Source organism: Lemur catta, chromosome 21, assembly GCF_020740605.2.
Source record: "Lemur catta isolate mLemCat1 chromosome 21, mLemCat1.pri, whole genome shotgun sequence".
Lineage (NCBI taxonomy): Eukaryota > Metazoa > Chordata > Mammalia > Primates > Lemuridae > Lemur > Lemur catta.
In genome coordinates, this window is record NC_059148.1 from 34,391,957 (window position 1) to 34,407,614 (window position 15,658).

General features: G+C 56.6%; 1 protein-coding gene across 1 annotated transcript in view; it reads left to right on the forward strand.

Moving 5' to 3' along the window:
• The first annotated feature begins 5,070 nt into the window (after nucleotides 1–5,070).
• Nucleotides 5,071–15,658, forward strand: part of ALDH1L1 (aldehyde dehydrogenase 1 family member L1) — a 38,651-nt gene continuing 28,063 nt past the window's right edge. The window contains exons 1-5 of the mRNA XM_045534146.1: nucleotides 5,071–5,173; nucleotides 10,326–10,462; nucleotides 12,478–12,712; nucleotides 13,882–14,047; nucleotides 15,180–15,281. Coding sequence (XP_045390102.1) covers nucleotides 10,336–10,462; nucleotides 12,478–12,712; nucleotides 13,882–14,047; nucleotides 15,180–15,281 — 630 coding nt within the window. The 5' untranslated portion in view covers nucleotides 5,071–5,173; nucleotides 10,326–10,335. The remainder of the gene's footprint in view (nucleotides 5,174–10,325; nucleotides 10,463–12,477; nucleotides 12,713–13,881; nucleotides 14,048–15,179; nucleotides 15,282–15,658) is intronic.

Consider the following 15,658-nt stretch of genomic DNA (forward strand, 5'->3'; position numbering starts at 1 on the left):
GCGAGGCTGACGCCACGGCGCTCTAGCCCGGGCGACAGAGTGTGACTGTCTCTCAAAAGTAACAAACAAACAAAAGATGATCCAAACTATAAAAAATACTGGTGAAGAGACGGGTCTCAGATTTCTAAAAACCGCTCACAACAGCTGTCTGCTTTGTCGAACTTATAGTCCTGGGAAGAGAAGAAAAATGCCCAGTGGTGCATTTGCACCGCGTGATGGATCCTCTGAACTTTTACGGTTGGACTAGATTCCGTGGCCTCCGTGGATGGGTATCAGCGTGTTCTTGTCATAGTTGTCCTGTTTCCCAGTCAGATAGAAGCTTCCCCCCTGCAAGCGAGCCGGTGCTCTGACAGTCGCTAAGAAGTGACTAGAAAATGTGCTTCCTTTCTGGGGTGTCCCTGGAGAGATCTCCGGGGACAGAAGAAGACATTTTACTGGGCAAGTTAGGGAGCGGTTCAATGCAATGTTACTGACACGATGGCGTTACCATTGGACCTATCACCCTTAGACTTCTGGAAGGGTCCAAAGAACAAAGTGTAGCTTCAAAACTGAAATTGGCAGAGTGAACTGAATTGGCTGGATTGCCATGGAGACGGGGAACTGGCAGGCACGGCTGCAGGCGTTGCTCAACTGAGTCAGAAGATCCCCAAACAAGGTTCAGAACTACCCGGATCAAAACAGGAGGAAGGCAAGACCAGCCAAGCAGCTAGAACCAAGATGGCGGAGCAGTTGACCGCTCCTTGACCTCGTGGCTTCATTCTAGGCCAGGCTGAGGCAGGAGGATCGCTGGAGCCCAGGAGGCTGAGGCTGCTGTGACCGAGGCTGACGCCACGGCACTCTAGCCCGGGCGACAGAGCGAGACTCTGTCTCAAAAAAAAAAAAAAAAAAAAAAAAAAAAAAATTTTTTTTTTTTTTGCAAGAGGCCATGGATTGGGACGAGGCTCCTGTCCTGGGCCTAACAGATGGAGTCATTCACGCTAAATGACACTAATTAACTTAGGAGCGCACTGGTCCGTTGGTATCCACGGGGGGTTGGTTCCAGGATGGCGTGAGGTTGCCAAAGTCCACGCAGACTTGAGTCCACCATTGGCCCTGCGTCACCCGTAACTATGAAACTCTCTCCTTCTGCATAAGCACATTTTGCATCCTGCAAAACGCTGAGTTTTCGATCTGTGCTTGGTTGTGGCAACAGAATGTGCCAGTGTGGACGACCAACCGTCTTTATTGAAAAAATTTCTCGTTATCACTGGGCCCACGCGATGCACGCCTGTATTGTTCCAATGGCGACTGTATACGCGTGCAATGAGTAGGTGCCTCTTGCTTGATTCCAGCAGATGATTCAAGTGAGATAAAATTCAGAGGTGTAATCAGTGAAGTTGGTCTTTTCGTGTCACTTCCACTTCCTGTCCTTAAATGCCATCTGGCCACGTCCTTTTCAAAGTTGTTTCAAAGGCCCGCCTGGTTTACAAATGGTTTTTCGTTTCTCGGATAAACTCCGATAAGTTTCAACGTGCTTCGCTTTTGCTTTTTGAGCAGAATCATCACTGCCTGGGGCGGGGTTCCCAAAACCACTAATTCAGACATCCCTGCCCTCCTGCTGTCCCCTGGCCCCTCTCAGTCTCGGGTTCAACTGCTAAACCTTTTTGGGTGCTAAGTGGCCTTTTGAAATGCAATTGTGAAGATGGCCGGTGGAAACTGATTTTCTGAAAAATTATTTTTAATCCTGGTAACATTCACATAACATGAATTTTTTTCTTTGTTTTTTGAGACAGAGTCTGGCTCTGTCGCCCGGGCTAGAGTGCCGTGGCGTCAGCCTCGCTCACAGCAGCCTCAACCTCCTGGGCTCCAGCGATCCTCCTGCCTCAGCCTCCCGAGTAGCTGGGACTACAGGCATGTGCCACCACGCCCGGCTCATTTTTTCTATATATATTTTTAGTTGTCCAGATCATTTCTTTCTATTTTTTTAGTAGAGACGGGGTCTCGCTCTTGCCCAGGCTGGTCTCGAACTCCTGACCTCGAGCGATCCACCCGCCTCGGCCTCCCAGAGTGCTGGGGTGACAGGCGTGAGCCACCGCGCCCGGCCAACATATTTATGATACCATCTTAGCCCTTTTTAGATAGTCTGAAGTTGCGTGGCATTAATGAGGACGATCGCATTGTCGTGTGACCGTTGCCACCCTGCATGTCAGAACTTTCTCATCTTCCCAAACTGAAACTCTGTCCCCATTAATCACTAACTCCCCGCTCCCGTCCCCCGGCCCCTGCCACCCACCGCTCTGCTCTCTGTCTCTGGGAATGACACGGTTCTAGGGACCTCATGTCAGGGGCATCATACAGCACTTGTCCTGTCGTGACTGGCTCTTGTCACTTAGCATAATGTCCCCAAGGTTTACCCTGGTGGTAGCATATGCCAGAACGTTCTTGTTTTTTAAGGCTGAATACTATTCCAGGAAATTGATTTTGTGGGTTTTTTTTAGACGTTCTTATTTTGTAAAATGAAAAATTGAGGACATAATGTCTTCCTGAAACGTGATTGAAATTGTCCTGGCTATGACATCAGATCATCGGGTACCAAGACCACATGGGGTGACCCACGGTCCCCGCCCCCACCTGGCAGCATGTCCCCCGCAGCTGCCCAGTGAGCGACACCGTCTTGTCACTGCTCAGAAAGGACCCATGTCCCCACCTCCGTGAATCTCTGCTGTGTCCTTACTATTCTCTCCATCTGAATTGCCTTTCGCAATTTTTTTCTGGTTCAATCCCTCCCACCCTGAATCCTAGATTCCCACTGGGGAAACCTCCTAAAGGGGTGGGGGTGGCGTCAGGGATACCACGAGTAACTCGCAGGTGGGAGATTTTTTTTTTAAAATAAATTTAAAAATTAAACGAAAAAAAAAAAAACTTGGGAAAAAAAAAAAACTTAAAAAAAAAAAAATTCCAGGTCACTTGCCCCGCGCTCTTCGATGTCCCAAAGGCCATAGTCCTTAGAGTTAATGTTTTCTTTGCAGTGTGCACACGGTAGCCAGTCCCTGAGCCCCCAGAGAACTGGCTGAATCATCCTTATACAACAGAAGAATCCGCGTCTCTCTCGTCCACGCAGCCTGAGCCAGACCCCCCCCCCGATCCCTTTATTTTTATTTTTTTTTATTTTTTATTTTTTTGAGACAGAGTCTCACTGTGTTTCCCAGGCTAGAGTGAGTGCCGCGGCGTCAGCCTCGCTCACAGCAGCCTCCACCTCCCGGGCTCCAGCGATCCTCCTGCCTCAGCCTCCCGAGTAGCTGGGACGACAGGCATGCGCCACCACGCCCGGCTCATTTTTCTATGTATTTTTAGTTGTCCGGCTAATTTCTTTCTATTTTTAGTAGAGACGGGGTCTTGCTACATTGCCCAGGCTGGTCTCGAACTCCTGACCTCGAGCGATCCTCCCGCCTCGGCCTCCCAGAGTGCTGGGGTGACAGGCGTGAGCCACCGCGCCCGGCCCTCCCATCCCTTTATCCCCACCCGAGGGCTGTGTAAGCTCACCCTGCCCTCCCCAGGTGGACCCAGCCACCAAACCCTGTCCCTGTCCCTGCCCTCGGCGGTCCTGCAGCTGAGAGAGAGACGCAAACCTACAGATGGTTACAGCAGAGTGTGTTCTGTGCCATGAATGAGGGACTTCCAAAGGGCCAAGGCTGGGTCCCAAAGGTGACCGTGTGCAAGGCCATCCCCGAAGCCTGGCACCGTGAACCGAACTGGCAAAGGAGGATTTCAGTGAGACTCGTTCAGGGAGTATCACACAGTCCCGGGACGCAGACGAGCTGGCTTCTGCCAGGCTTTGAACTTGAGCCTCAGTTTCCCTGTCTGGTCGACGAAAGGATGGACTGAGAAATCACAGTCACGTAGCAGAAAGAATTTGCTCAGTCCATTCCCCGTCCCTCAAAGGGAGAGGAATGAAGCTCCACTTCTCAAAGGGAGGAGCGTCAAAGAGTTTTAAAACTACCATGTCCCTCCACGGGTCACTAATTATTTACGTTTTTCCCACATGCAAAACACACTCAACCCTGCAAACATCCCTTCGGAGCCTCGTTGCACTACAGAATTAGCTCAGGGTCAAGAATCCGGCCACATGCGGTGGCTCACGCCTGTCACCCCAGCACTCGGGGAGGCCGAGGCAGGAGGATCGCTCGAGGTCAGGAGGTCGAGACCAGCCTGAGCAAGAGTGAGACTCCGTCTCTACTAAAAATAGAAAGAAATGACCTGGACAACTAAAAATATATATAGAAAAAATGAGCCGGGCGTGGTGGCGCATGCCTGTAGTCCCAGCTATTCGGGAGGCTGAGGCAGGAGGATCGCTTGAGCCTGGGAGGTTGAGGCTGCTGTGAGCGAGGCTGACGCCACAGCACTCCAGCCCGGGTGACAGAGCCAGACTCTGTCTCAAAAAAAAAAAAAAAGAAAAGAAAAAAGAATCTTTGCATCTCAATCAGCTTCAGATGGGGACGAGGCTCCTTGGAATTCCCAGGAGACTAAGACAGTCTCTGCCGTCCTGCTGGGGTGGGTGCGACGGAGCAGGTGACACGTCCATTAAATCATTCCAGGAGCCGTGACAAAACTGCAATTGAGGAGTGTTCATGAAATAAACTCAGACTTCCTGGGATCCTATAACGGAGGGATCCCTCCGGGCTGGCGTGTGGGCAAAATACCATCACGAAGTCATTCAACAAACATTTATTTAGCAACTACTGCGTGCCATCACTGGGTTCTGGGTCTACAGCAGGAAATGCAGCTCCACAAGTTTCCTGGCTTGGCAGAACCCCCGGCGCTCCTGGGTGCCGGGGGCTTTTTCAAAGCCCAGAACATTCTGGAAGGGTCCCCTGCAGGTGTCTTGCCCCCCCCGCCCCCCGTGCAATCAGCGCATCATTGCAGGCCCCCTGTTGTGGCCTTCGTAGATGCCACCGGGGCCCAGAGAGGGTGAGCGGGCGCGCGCCCAAGCACAGCGGTCCCCGCGCCAGGGCGCACCGTCCCCGCCCCCACCCGGCGGGGTGACCTTCCCCCGCCCCGCGCGGGCGCTGGCCTTGGCCGGAGCTGGCCGATTGGCGGGGGCGGGTCCCACCTCCCGGCCGCCATCCCCCGTCCCGGGACTGCGGCTCCCAGAGGTCCCGTGTGTCCCCAAGTCCTGCGCCTGCTGCTGCAGCCGGTGAGTCCCCGCGCGCCCCGAGAGCGCAGGACCGGGCGGGAGGGACTGGGGGGGGGGTGGACTGTCCCGCCTGGGGACTCCGGGGGACTCCGGGGGACTCCGGGGATCTGGGGACTCCGGGGGACTCCGGGGATCTGGGGACTCCGGGAGACTCCGGGGATCGGGGGACTCCGGGGGACTCCGGGGGACTCCGGGGATCTGGGGACTCCGGGGGACTCCGGGGGACTCCGGGGGACTCCGGGGATCTGGGGACTCCGGGGGACTCCGGGGGACTCCGGGGATCTGGGGACTCCGGGGCGCCCCGGAAGCTCCACCTCGAGCGCTCCTGCCTCGCCACCTCGTCCCCTCGCCACCGGGTCGCCGGGCTTGGGACCCGGGTCCAGGGGTCTCTTTGGAGCAGTCGAGCCTCCGACCCGGCCGGGAGTCTTCACCCCTACGGGGTGGGCGCTACTGATTGGCCCGGCTTAAAGAAGAGGAAACTGAGGCTGGGCGAGCTGGAGGGACAGCCTGCCCACCCCTGTCCTCCCCCTGCAGGGGCCTGTCACCCCATTGGGGACTGGGAAAGGTCTCCTCCGATTGGCCGATTCGGGGGGCCTGGCGCGAGGGCGTCTCGTGATTGGAGGGGTTGTCCCCAGAGCCGCTGGGACCCGGCTGGCCTCCCGCTCCGGTCGGGTCCCCGGGTCCCGCTGGCCCAGGAGGGACAGAGCAGGAGGGACAGACCCCAGCCCCGTGTCGCGGTGCCTGGACCCGCTGCAGAGACCCCAGCCTCCCCGGGCACCCCCTCCCCCCCCCAGGCTCCCAACTTGTCACCTGTCTGGGCGAGGCCACAACCCCGCCCCCCGCCCTTGACCCCCGCCACCAGGTGAGCTCTGGTGACAGGTGACTCTGTTTCCCCCCCACTCACCCGCTCTCCTGAGTCCTGAATCTCAGTTTCTTGGCTGCCCAAGCGGGAGTGACAATAAATCACAGTGCTCACCTGCTCCGGTCGCGCGACAGTGACATGAGATTCTGCCCCGCGTCTGGCCCCAGGGGAGGGAGACCCTACGCTTTCCTGCGAGCGGTGACCCCCGGACACGACTCTCTGATGTTCCTTGTAGGGACAAGGACAGGGAAATGGACATCGTCTACCCAGCTTAGACTGAGGTCTGCAGGCTCAGGGGACCAGGCTGCTGCTGTCCCCTGTGCCCGGGGCTGTGGGTAGACAGCGGGTAGAGCGAGGCTCAGAGGGGATCCTGGCCGGGCGCTGGTCGGGGGACAAGGGGCTGAGGTGTCCTCTCTGCCAGGTGCCCGGCCGACAAGGCTGATGGCAGGAGGGGACCACCCTTGGCAGCTGGGGGGGGGGACAGCACATCTTGTGGCTGAATGCCTGGCCCCTGGGCTGTCCCCCTTCACCTACACCCTCCCTACGCCCCAGGGCAAGCGACCCAGACCCTGCAGGGCTGGCAGCTGGGTCCCCAGGAGCCAGGTCCCGGGTTGGGGGACTCGGGTGGCCTGGGAAGTCCTGACAGTGTAGCTGGTGCCACCAAAGCCAGCCCTCTACGGTGGCAAAAACTCAGCGAGGCAGCCAAGGCCACGTGGGGCTCTGTGGGCTCGTCCCCAGCCCCCCCTCCCCCCGTGACACCTGCTCTTTCTGCGGCCAAAGGCCAAGACAGGCCAAGGCCCCTCTTACATCTCCTGTCCCTGCCAAGCTCAGCTTCCCTGGACTGTGACAACAGAGTCACTGGCGGCTGCTCTAACTCTGCCCACCTGCAGCCAAAGGATCTGTTTTTTTTTTTTTTTCGATACCCCTTTATTTTTTCCATAAGTAATCGTGTTTAATATAGGGGAAAAAAATCCAGAACATTCTGGTAAGAAAAAAATAATGACTGTCATGGAAAAACCCTGAAACCCAAAAACCTCTATCCAGTGACTTTATTTATTTTTTTTGTTGTTGAGACAAGAGTCTCGCTCTGTCACCGGGCTAGAGTGTCGTGGCATCAGCCTCGCTCACAGCAGCCTCAGACTCTGGGCTCAAGCGATCCTCCTGCCTCAGCCTCCCGAGTAGCTGGGACTACAGGCATGCGCCACCACGCCCGGCTCATTTTTTCTATATATATTTTTAATTGTCCAGATAATTTCTTTCTATTTTTTTAGTAGAGACGGGGTCTCGCTCTTGCTCAGGCTGGTCTCGAACTCCTGACCTCGAGCGATCCTCCCGCCTCGGCCTCCCAGAGTGCTGGGGTGACAGGCGTGAGCCACCGCGCCCGGCCTGATTTTTCTGCATTTTATTTAGAGATGGGGTCTTGCTATGTTGCCCAGGCTGGTCTCCCCAGAGTGCTAGGATGACAGGCGTGAGCCACTGTGCCCGGCCTACCCAGCGACTTTTAACATTTCATTGTCAATACTTGCAGGCTTTTATGCTGGAAATAAACATGCACAGACACACACACACACACACACACACACATTCATGCCTTGCAAAATTACGGTGTCTCGTTACCCATTGGGGTATTTTGACTTATATATTGGACACCAAGCACAATACATCGTTATAACCTCACGGCTTACAACCGTGTTAATTTACCGTAACTTAAAAATGGCGCATTCTTTGCTTGTCCACGCACAATTTAGAAGTGAAAATGCTGATTCAGGAAAAAAAAAAAAAATGAACCATTTTTAGGACTTTTATATTTATTGCTCAATTTTCTTTTTTTTTTTTTTTTTTTTTTTTTTTTTTTTGAGACAGAGTCTCGCTCTGTTGCCCGGGCTAGAGTGAGTGCCGTGGCATCAGCCTAGCTCACAGCAACCTCAAACTCCTGGGCTCAAGCGATCCTCCTGCCTCAGCCTCCCGAGTAGCTGGGACTACAGGCATGCGCCACCACGCCCGGCTAATTTATTGCTCAATTTTCCTCCAGGGAGTTTATACCAACCTATTGTCCAGTCCCTCATAACATAGGGAACATTATTATTTTAAATATCTGCCGATTTTATAGGAGGAATATAGTCCCCCGTTGGATTTTGCATTTCTTTGGTTACTTGTGACTGGAACGTATTTTTATTTGTGTAATGGCCGTAAGTTTTTGTTTCCTTTGGCAAATTTCTTCAGAGACACGTAACATCTTCGTGCCTAAAAATGCATAACGTATTTTATTTTACATCTCTCCTTAAGTATGATGTCAGCTGTAGTTTTTTTGGTTTTTTTTTTTTGCAGATGTTCTTTATCAAGTTCAGTTCCCCTCTGTTCCTGGTTTTCTGAGAGTTCCTGTCATGAATGGGCGTTGAATTTTGTCAAATGCATTTTCTGGGGCTCTTGACGTGATCCTATGATTTCTTCTTTAGCCTATGCGTGTGATGGATTATATTAATTGATTTTCAAATGTTTAACCCGGAATAAATCCCACTTGGTATGTGTAATTCTTTTTTATGCATTACTGGATTCAATTGCAGATATTTTTTTGGGGGGCGGGGAGAATTTTAATTAACATTTATGTTCATGAGAGATATTAGTCTGTTGTTTGCTTTTCTTGCAATATCTCTGGTTTTGGTCTCGGGGTAATGTTGGCCAAAGGACAATGACAGAAAGTCCTCTGTTTCTATTTTCTGCACGAGATTGTGGAGAATTGGTACAAGACCCACAGATAATCAAGCCAGCGGGCCAGGATGTTAAAATAACTGAAAACAGTATATTAAAAGAATATACAAAAAAAGATGGAACATTTTTTACCGGTTATTTAGAATTAATATTTAAAAAGAATCACATGGGCACACTGCGGGTGCAAAATGCTATCCAAAATTAAGAATTCTGCGACAAATTCCTTCATAAAAAGGAATGAAGTTCTGATACATGTTACAGTGTGGATAAACCTTGAAAACATTATACTAAGTGGAAGAAGCTGGATACAAATTGTACGCACGGGATATCTGGGACAGACAGACTCATTTATAGAGACAGAAAGTAGGTTAGAGGAGTTATTGCTTAATGGACACAGAGTTTCTGTCTGGGGTGATGAAGAAGTTTTGGAAACAGTAGTGATGCTTGTATGAAACTGTGACTATAAAGAAGATACTGGGCCGGGCATCCCAGCACTCTGGGAGGCCGAGGCGGGAGGATCGCTCGAGGTCAGGAGTTCGAGACCAGCCTGAGCAAGAGCGAGACCCCGTCTCTACTAAAAATAGAAAGAAATTATCTGGACAATTAAAAATATATATAGAAAAAATGAGCCGGGCGTGGTGGCGCATGCCTGTCGTCCCAGCTACTCGGGAGGCTGAGGCAGGAGGATCGCTTGAGCCCGGGAGGTTGAGGCTGCTGTGAGCGAGGCTGACGCCACGGCACTCTAGCCCGGGTGACAGAGCGAGACTCTGTCTCAAAAAAAAAAAAAACAAAAGCAAACAAACAAAAAAACTGCAATGAAACAGCTGCATTATATGTCAGGAAAATAGCTAAAATGAAAAAAAAAAATAATAATAATAAGGCCACGTGCAAGTGGGAGGTGCTACAACCACTTTGGAAAACCCGCAGAATCCGCTAAGGGTGTAGACGTTTTCACACCTGTGACCAAGGAATTCCACCGCTAGGTACGGCCCTGGCAGAGAAGTGCACAGGTGTACCGTGGGAACCTTTCAGGACGAGGATGATTCGCACCGCGAAACATGCGTTCATGCCATGCATCGTGCTGCGTTCACACCACGGAATGTTCTAGAACAATCGGAATAAACTCAGTTGCAACTACGCACGACCAGCAACGTGGAGGGGGAAATCCGCCAGACATGGCACCGTGTCTACGGCTGCACTGAAGGAAGAGGAATAAATATAAAGGAAATATTCGCATACACACACCTGTCTTTGCCGTCGGAAGCCCGGTTGTCCCCTGGCGGGGGTGCGGTGACCCGGAGAGGCCGGTTTGGAGAGTTTCTAGAAGGAATCCCCTCATTCTGTGATCCCCATCTGGCTCACCTGCTGCGGCATCTGAGATTCCACCCTTGGGGACCCTTTGGGGTCACACGCATGTTGTCTCGGGTCCTGCCCACCCCCGTGGAATGTGTCCCTGCCGTGCCCTGCTGCCCACGGGGCCACGGGGACAGCCCCAGGTGGAGCACGGGCCACCACGAGCTGCCTCTGCTCGGGCCCGAGGCCGGCGAGCCCTGTGTCACTGCCGTCTTATTTGTCACCCAGTCCTGCTGCCATGAAGATCGCGGTGATCGGGCAGAGCCTGTTCGGCCAGGAGGTCTACTGTCACCTGAGGAAGGAGGGTCACGTGGTGGTGGGCGTGTTCACCGTGCCGGACAAGGACGGCAAAGCCGACCCCCTGGGTGAGTGGGTGGCCCGGGAACACAGAGGGCTGGGGGGACTTGAGGGTCCCTGCAGGGGGGCGGCCATCGTGGTCTACTCCAAACCCCGCCCTGGGACTCACTGGACTTTTCTGGAGCCAAGCGGAGATCTGCCCCCTCCCTCTGATCCCGGGGAGTGGGTCGTGTCCCCGAGAAGCCCGACCTGTCCCCGGGTCCCACTCTGACCTTCTGTGACCCCAGCACCCCGGCTGGGAAAGGAACCCAGGGCAGGGTCACCGGGGATGAGCATTGGCAAAGGTGGGCCCGTCCCCGGGGTCACCGTCGCCAGGGGGGGGCTCGTTAAAACACAGAGTGTCGCCGAGCCCACCCTGGGGGTTTCTGACCCGGGTGACTCGGGTGGAGTCTGAGAATCGTCATTCCTGACCAGTCCCCGGGTGACGCCGGTGGTACCCCGGTTCCTGGAGGAGCACAGTTTGAGAATCACAGGTCTGAGCCACTGCCATTGAGCTGGGGACCTCAGCACGGCAGGATGCAGGGGACTCGGCTTGGACCTGGCCACAGTGTGACGCGTGACACTGCCGGACCCCTGCACCTGCCCACGGTGACCCGGCCGGGGTTCCTACTTCCCTCCCAGTTCGGGTGTCCCGCAGGGGAATGTCACGGGTCGCTGGTGCAGCAGCTTTTGCAAATGCGGTCGGGTCTCCTCATGTCACGTGTCCCCTGCCTCGCTCAGAATCACCAGAGACCGGGACACAGTGGCAGAGAGGGTCAGGACAGTGAGGGGCCAAAGGTCACACCGGGGGTGAACGGGGAGTGGGACACAAGAGGTGTTTGTTAGGGGCGGGGGAGGGACGGCAGCCCGAGGGTGGCGGGTGCAGAGAGAGGCTGTCACTAGGGGGACTTGGGGGCCCGAAGGGCTGAGATTCAGACCTTTGAGGAGGGTGACAGGGCAGGAGGAGGGGCCTGCGGGCTGGGGCTGAGTCTCCGGGTGCACGTGTGTGCGTGTCCGTGTGTGTGCGTGTGCGTGTGCATGTGTGTGTGCGTGTCCGTGTGTGTATAAGCCAGGTTGGGGGTGCTCCCGGGATGGGTCGGGGTGTTCCCGGGACAGGTCGGGGGTGCTCCCGGGGCAGGTGGGGTGCTCCCTGGATAGGTTGGGGGTGCTCCCGGGATAGGTGGGGGTGCTCCCGGGGCAGGTTGGGGGTGCTCCCGGGGCAGGTGGGGTGCTCCCGGGATAGGTGGGGGTGCTCCCGGGATAGGTGGGAGTGCTCCCAGGGCAGGTTGGGGGTGCTCCCGGGACAGGTTGAGGGTGCTCCCGGGATAGGTGGGGGTGCTCCCGGGGCAGGTGGGGTGCTCCCAGGATAGGTTGGGGGTGCTCCCGGGATAGGTGGGGTGCTCCAGGGGCAGGTAGGGGGTGCTCCCAGGATAGGTTGGGGGTGCTCCCGGGACAGGTTGGGGGTGCTCCCGGGATAGGTTGGGGATGCTCCCGGGATAGGTGGGAGTGCTCCCGGGGCAGGTAGGGGGTGCTCCCAGGATAGGTTGGGGGTGCTCCCGGGATAAGGTAGAGGTGCTCCCGGGACGGGTTGGGGGTGCTCCCGGGGCAGGTTGGGGGTGCTCCCGGGGCAGGTTGGGGGTGCTCCTAGGACGGGGAACCCTTCTCATCTTCCTCCCCCCCCTCCTCCCTGCAGGAAGCTGGAAGGGCAGAGATGTGACTGCAGGGACGACACCCCCTGCCCCAGAGCAGTAGAGGGACGAGCAGGGGGCGTGGCCGGGCCACCTGGGGTCAGGCAGGGGTCAGGAAGACGGGGGTGCTCGGAGGTCAGGGGGGGTCAGAAGTCAGAATTGAGGCAGAGCAGTACCCGGAGCCCCCCCTGGTCCCCTTGGCTGGTGGGTCCCCTGCCGTGTTGCCCACGGGGTGGGGGAGGGGCTGGCAGGGGTGACGGGTGGAGGGGCCGAGCCACTTCGCTGGGCACGCCGAGGTGGCGGTGTGTGCGGGTGGGTGCACAGAGGGCCCGGCTTGTCACCCCCCCATCCCGCAGGCCTGGAGGCTGAGAAGGACGGCGTGCCCGTGTTCAAATTCCCCCGGTGGCGGGCGCGGGGCCAGGTCCTGCCGGACGTGCTGGCGAAGTACCAGGCCCTGGGGGCCGAGCTCAACGTCCTGCCCTTCTGCAGCCAGTTCGTCCCCATGGAGGTCATCGATGCCCCCCGGCACGGCTCCATCATCTACCACCCGTCCCTGCTGCCCAGGCACCGCGGGGCCTCCTCCATCAACTGGTGAGACCACGGGGACGCACAGCGGCGGCTGTCCCCCTGCGTCCCCCTCCACCGGTCCGCGGCCTTGTCACCTTCCCTTAGCCCCGAGCATTTCCCCAGGGGCCTCGGAGCCAGCACCACGCTGGCGCGTGCCCCATGCTGCCAGATGTCATCCGTAAAACGCACAGGTGACAAGTTATCCACAAGGCTCTAGAGCCCCGGGAGCGGGTGTGGCTGAGCGCCCTGCACTGTCAGAGTCCCCTCCTTGCAGCTGGGGACACGGAGAGCCCTCGGTTGTGTGCAGGGAGGGGACACCAACCCAGGCCATCTGCCTGGGGTCCCACTGTTGCCACTCCCAGCGGCCCCCCCCCCACAGGGAAAGACGGAGTCGAAGATTGTCCCGGCAAGACGGTGGCAGGCGACGGGACTCCTAAAAAGGCAGAAATGGGGGTGGCTTGGCGGATGGGACGTCAGGGAGGGAAGAGGGGACCGAGAAGGGAAAAGTGGCTTTGTGCTCAGACGTGTCTGGTGGGGATTCGGGCTCCCCTGAGCTTCGATGACACCACTTCACTTCCCTGGACCTCGGTTGCCTTCCTCACCCGTTAAAGGAATGACCGTGTCCTACCCGGTCCCCAAGGTGCGAGGGTGAAGTTTACACAAGGGACAGAGAGCTTTTCCCACGGTGCCTGGCCCTTAGATGGTGGTTTATTTTTATTTTTATTTTTATTTTTTTTTTGAGACAGTCTCGCTCTGTCACCCGGGCTAGAGTGCCGTGGCGTCAGCCTCGCTCCCAGCAGCCTCAACCTCCCGGGCTCAAGCGATCCTCCTGCCTCGGCCTCCCGAGTCGCTGGGACGACAGGCATGCGCCACCAGGCCCGGCTCATTTTTTTTTTTCTATGTATTTTTAGTTGTCCGGCTAATTTTTTTCTATTTTTAGTAGAGACGAGGCTGGCCTCGACCTCCTGACCTCGAGCGATCCTCCCGCCTCGGCCTCCCCGAGTGCTGGGGTGACAGGCGTGAGCCCCCGCGCCCGGCCTGGCTGGTGTTAATAAATGTTGTTTTCCTTCCCCTCCCCCTGCCTCCTTCGGGAACGCGGATCGGTCCCAGCAGGGAAGGGGGGGGACGTGGAGGGGCCACCAAGCTGCCTCAGGGCATCCTCCACACTCGAGGTTTCACTCTTCTGCCTCTAGGACCCTCATTCACGGAGATAAGAAAGGGGGGTTCACCATCTTCTGGGCGGACGACGGTCTGGACACAGGGGACCTTCTGCTCCAGAAGGAGTGTGAGGTGCTACCGGACGACACCGTGAGCACCTTGTACAATCGCTTCCTCTTCCCCGAAGGCGTCAAGGGGATGGTAAGAGCCGGGAGCCAGCCCCGCCCTGCCCTGTCCCCCCGCCCCCCGCGACACACTCCTGCCCGCGGGGCTTCTCCCTTCTGACACCCCCTTTCTAGAAGAAAGCGCTTGTCCCTGGCTGGCCAGGAATCTAGTCCCCAAATTCCGGGATTCTGGACGGAGAGCCCTGTCACTTGGGGGCTTCCAAGAGACACGTTGGGGACAAACAGGGCATTGTGTTAGGACAGGCTCTTGCTTGTGACTGGCAGAACCCACTTCGATAGCTTTAGCCAAAAAGGGGACATTTTGGCTCATTTTGTAGAAATCCTGAAGGCTGCTGTCACGCGTGGTTGAATCCAGAAGCTTAAGGTGCGATGTCATTAGGGTCACGCGTCTCTGTCTCATTCCGATTTTCTCTGTGTCATTAATGTCATTCTCGGTCTCTCTGCCCCGAATTGGAGGAGACTTAGGCGCTGGTAGCTCAAGGCTTGTCATTCCTTTTTTTTTTTTTTTTTTTTGAGACACAGTGTCGCTCTGTCACCCGGGCTAGAGTGCCGTGGCATCAGCCTCGCTCACAGCAGCCTCAGCCTCCCCGGCTCAAGCGATCCTCCTGCCTCAGCCTCCCGAGTCGCTGGGACGACAGGCATGCGCCACCACACCCGGCTCATTTTTTCTATATATATATATTTTTTAGCTGTCCATATAATTTCTTTCTATTTTTAGTAGAGACGGGGTCTCGCTCTTGCTCAGGCTGGTCTCGAACTCCTGACCTCGAGCGATCCTCCCGCCTCGGCCTCCCGGAGTGCTGGGGTGACAGGCGTGAGCCACTGAGCACGCCCGGCCCGATTTTTTTGTATTTTATTTAGAGATGGGGTCTTGCTATATTGTCCAGGCTGGTCTCCCCAGAGTGCTGGGATGACAGGCGTGAGCCACCGCGCCCGGCCGACCCACCCCTCGTGTGGCAGAGACGGCGGCTCTGTGTCCCTTTTGTGCAGCCTGGAGTTAGAGTGACAACAGCAGCTATTTCCCCGGTGCCTGTTCTACGCCGGGCAGGCGGGATCAGTCTGGGGCAGGGGCCGGGCTTAGTGTCGCCCCCGGGGGGCCGGGACCAAGGGAGGGTCCTGTGACAGCTGAGCCCCGGGGGTGTCCCCAGGTGCAGGCCGTGAGGCTGATCGCGGAGGGCAAAGCTCCGAGAGTCCCCCAGCCCGCGGAAGGAGCCACCTACGAGGGGATTCAGAGCAAGGAGAAAGCCATGGTGAGTGGCCTGTCCCCCCGGGGACAGCCTGAGCGTGGGCCGGGGCTGCGGGGGTGGCTGAGGTTGTCACTGTTTGCAGCCAGATTAGAGGGGGCAGCTTGCACGGGGCATGCACCGGCTACTCCGGGTTCCTTCCTCTTCCTCTTTAGGAGGGCCGGGCAGGGACAGTCCCCAAGCGGGGGGAGGGGTTGGAGGGAGTAGGGGTAAAAGCAAGACGCAGTGTCACAAGTCTCCAAAGTGAGGTGGGCCGGGCGGTGCAGTGGTCGAGGGGCCTTGGGGACATGCAGGATGACAGATGCTCCGTGGGCACCTCCAGGGGCCCTGCAGGTGACAGGAAGCTGTGCGTGGGACCCCTGGGGACAAGTCTGAGCAGCGTC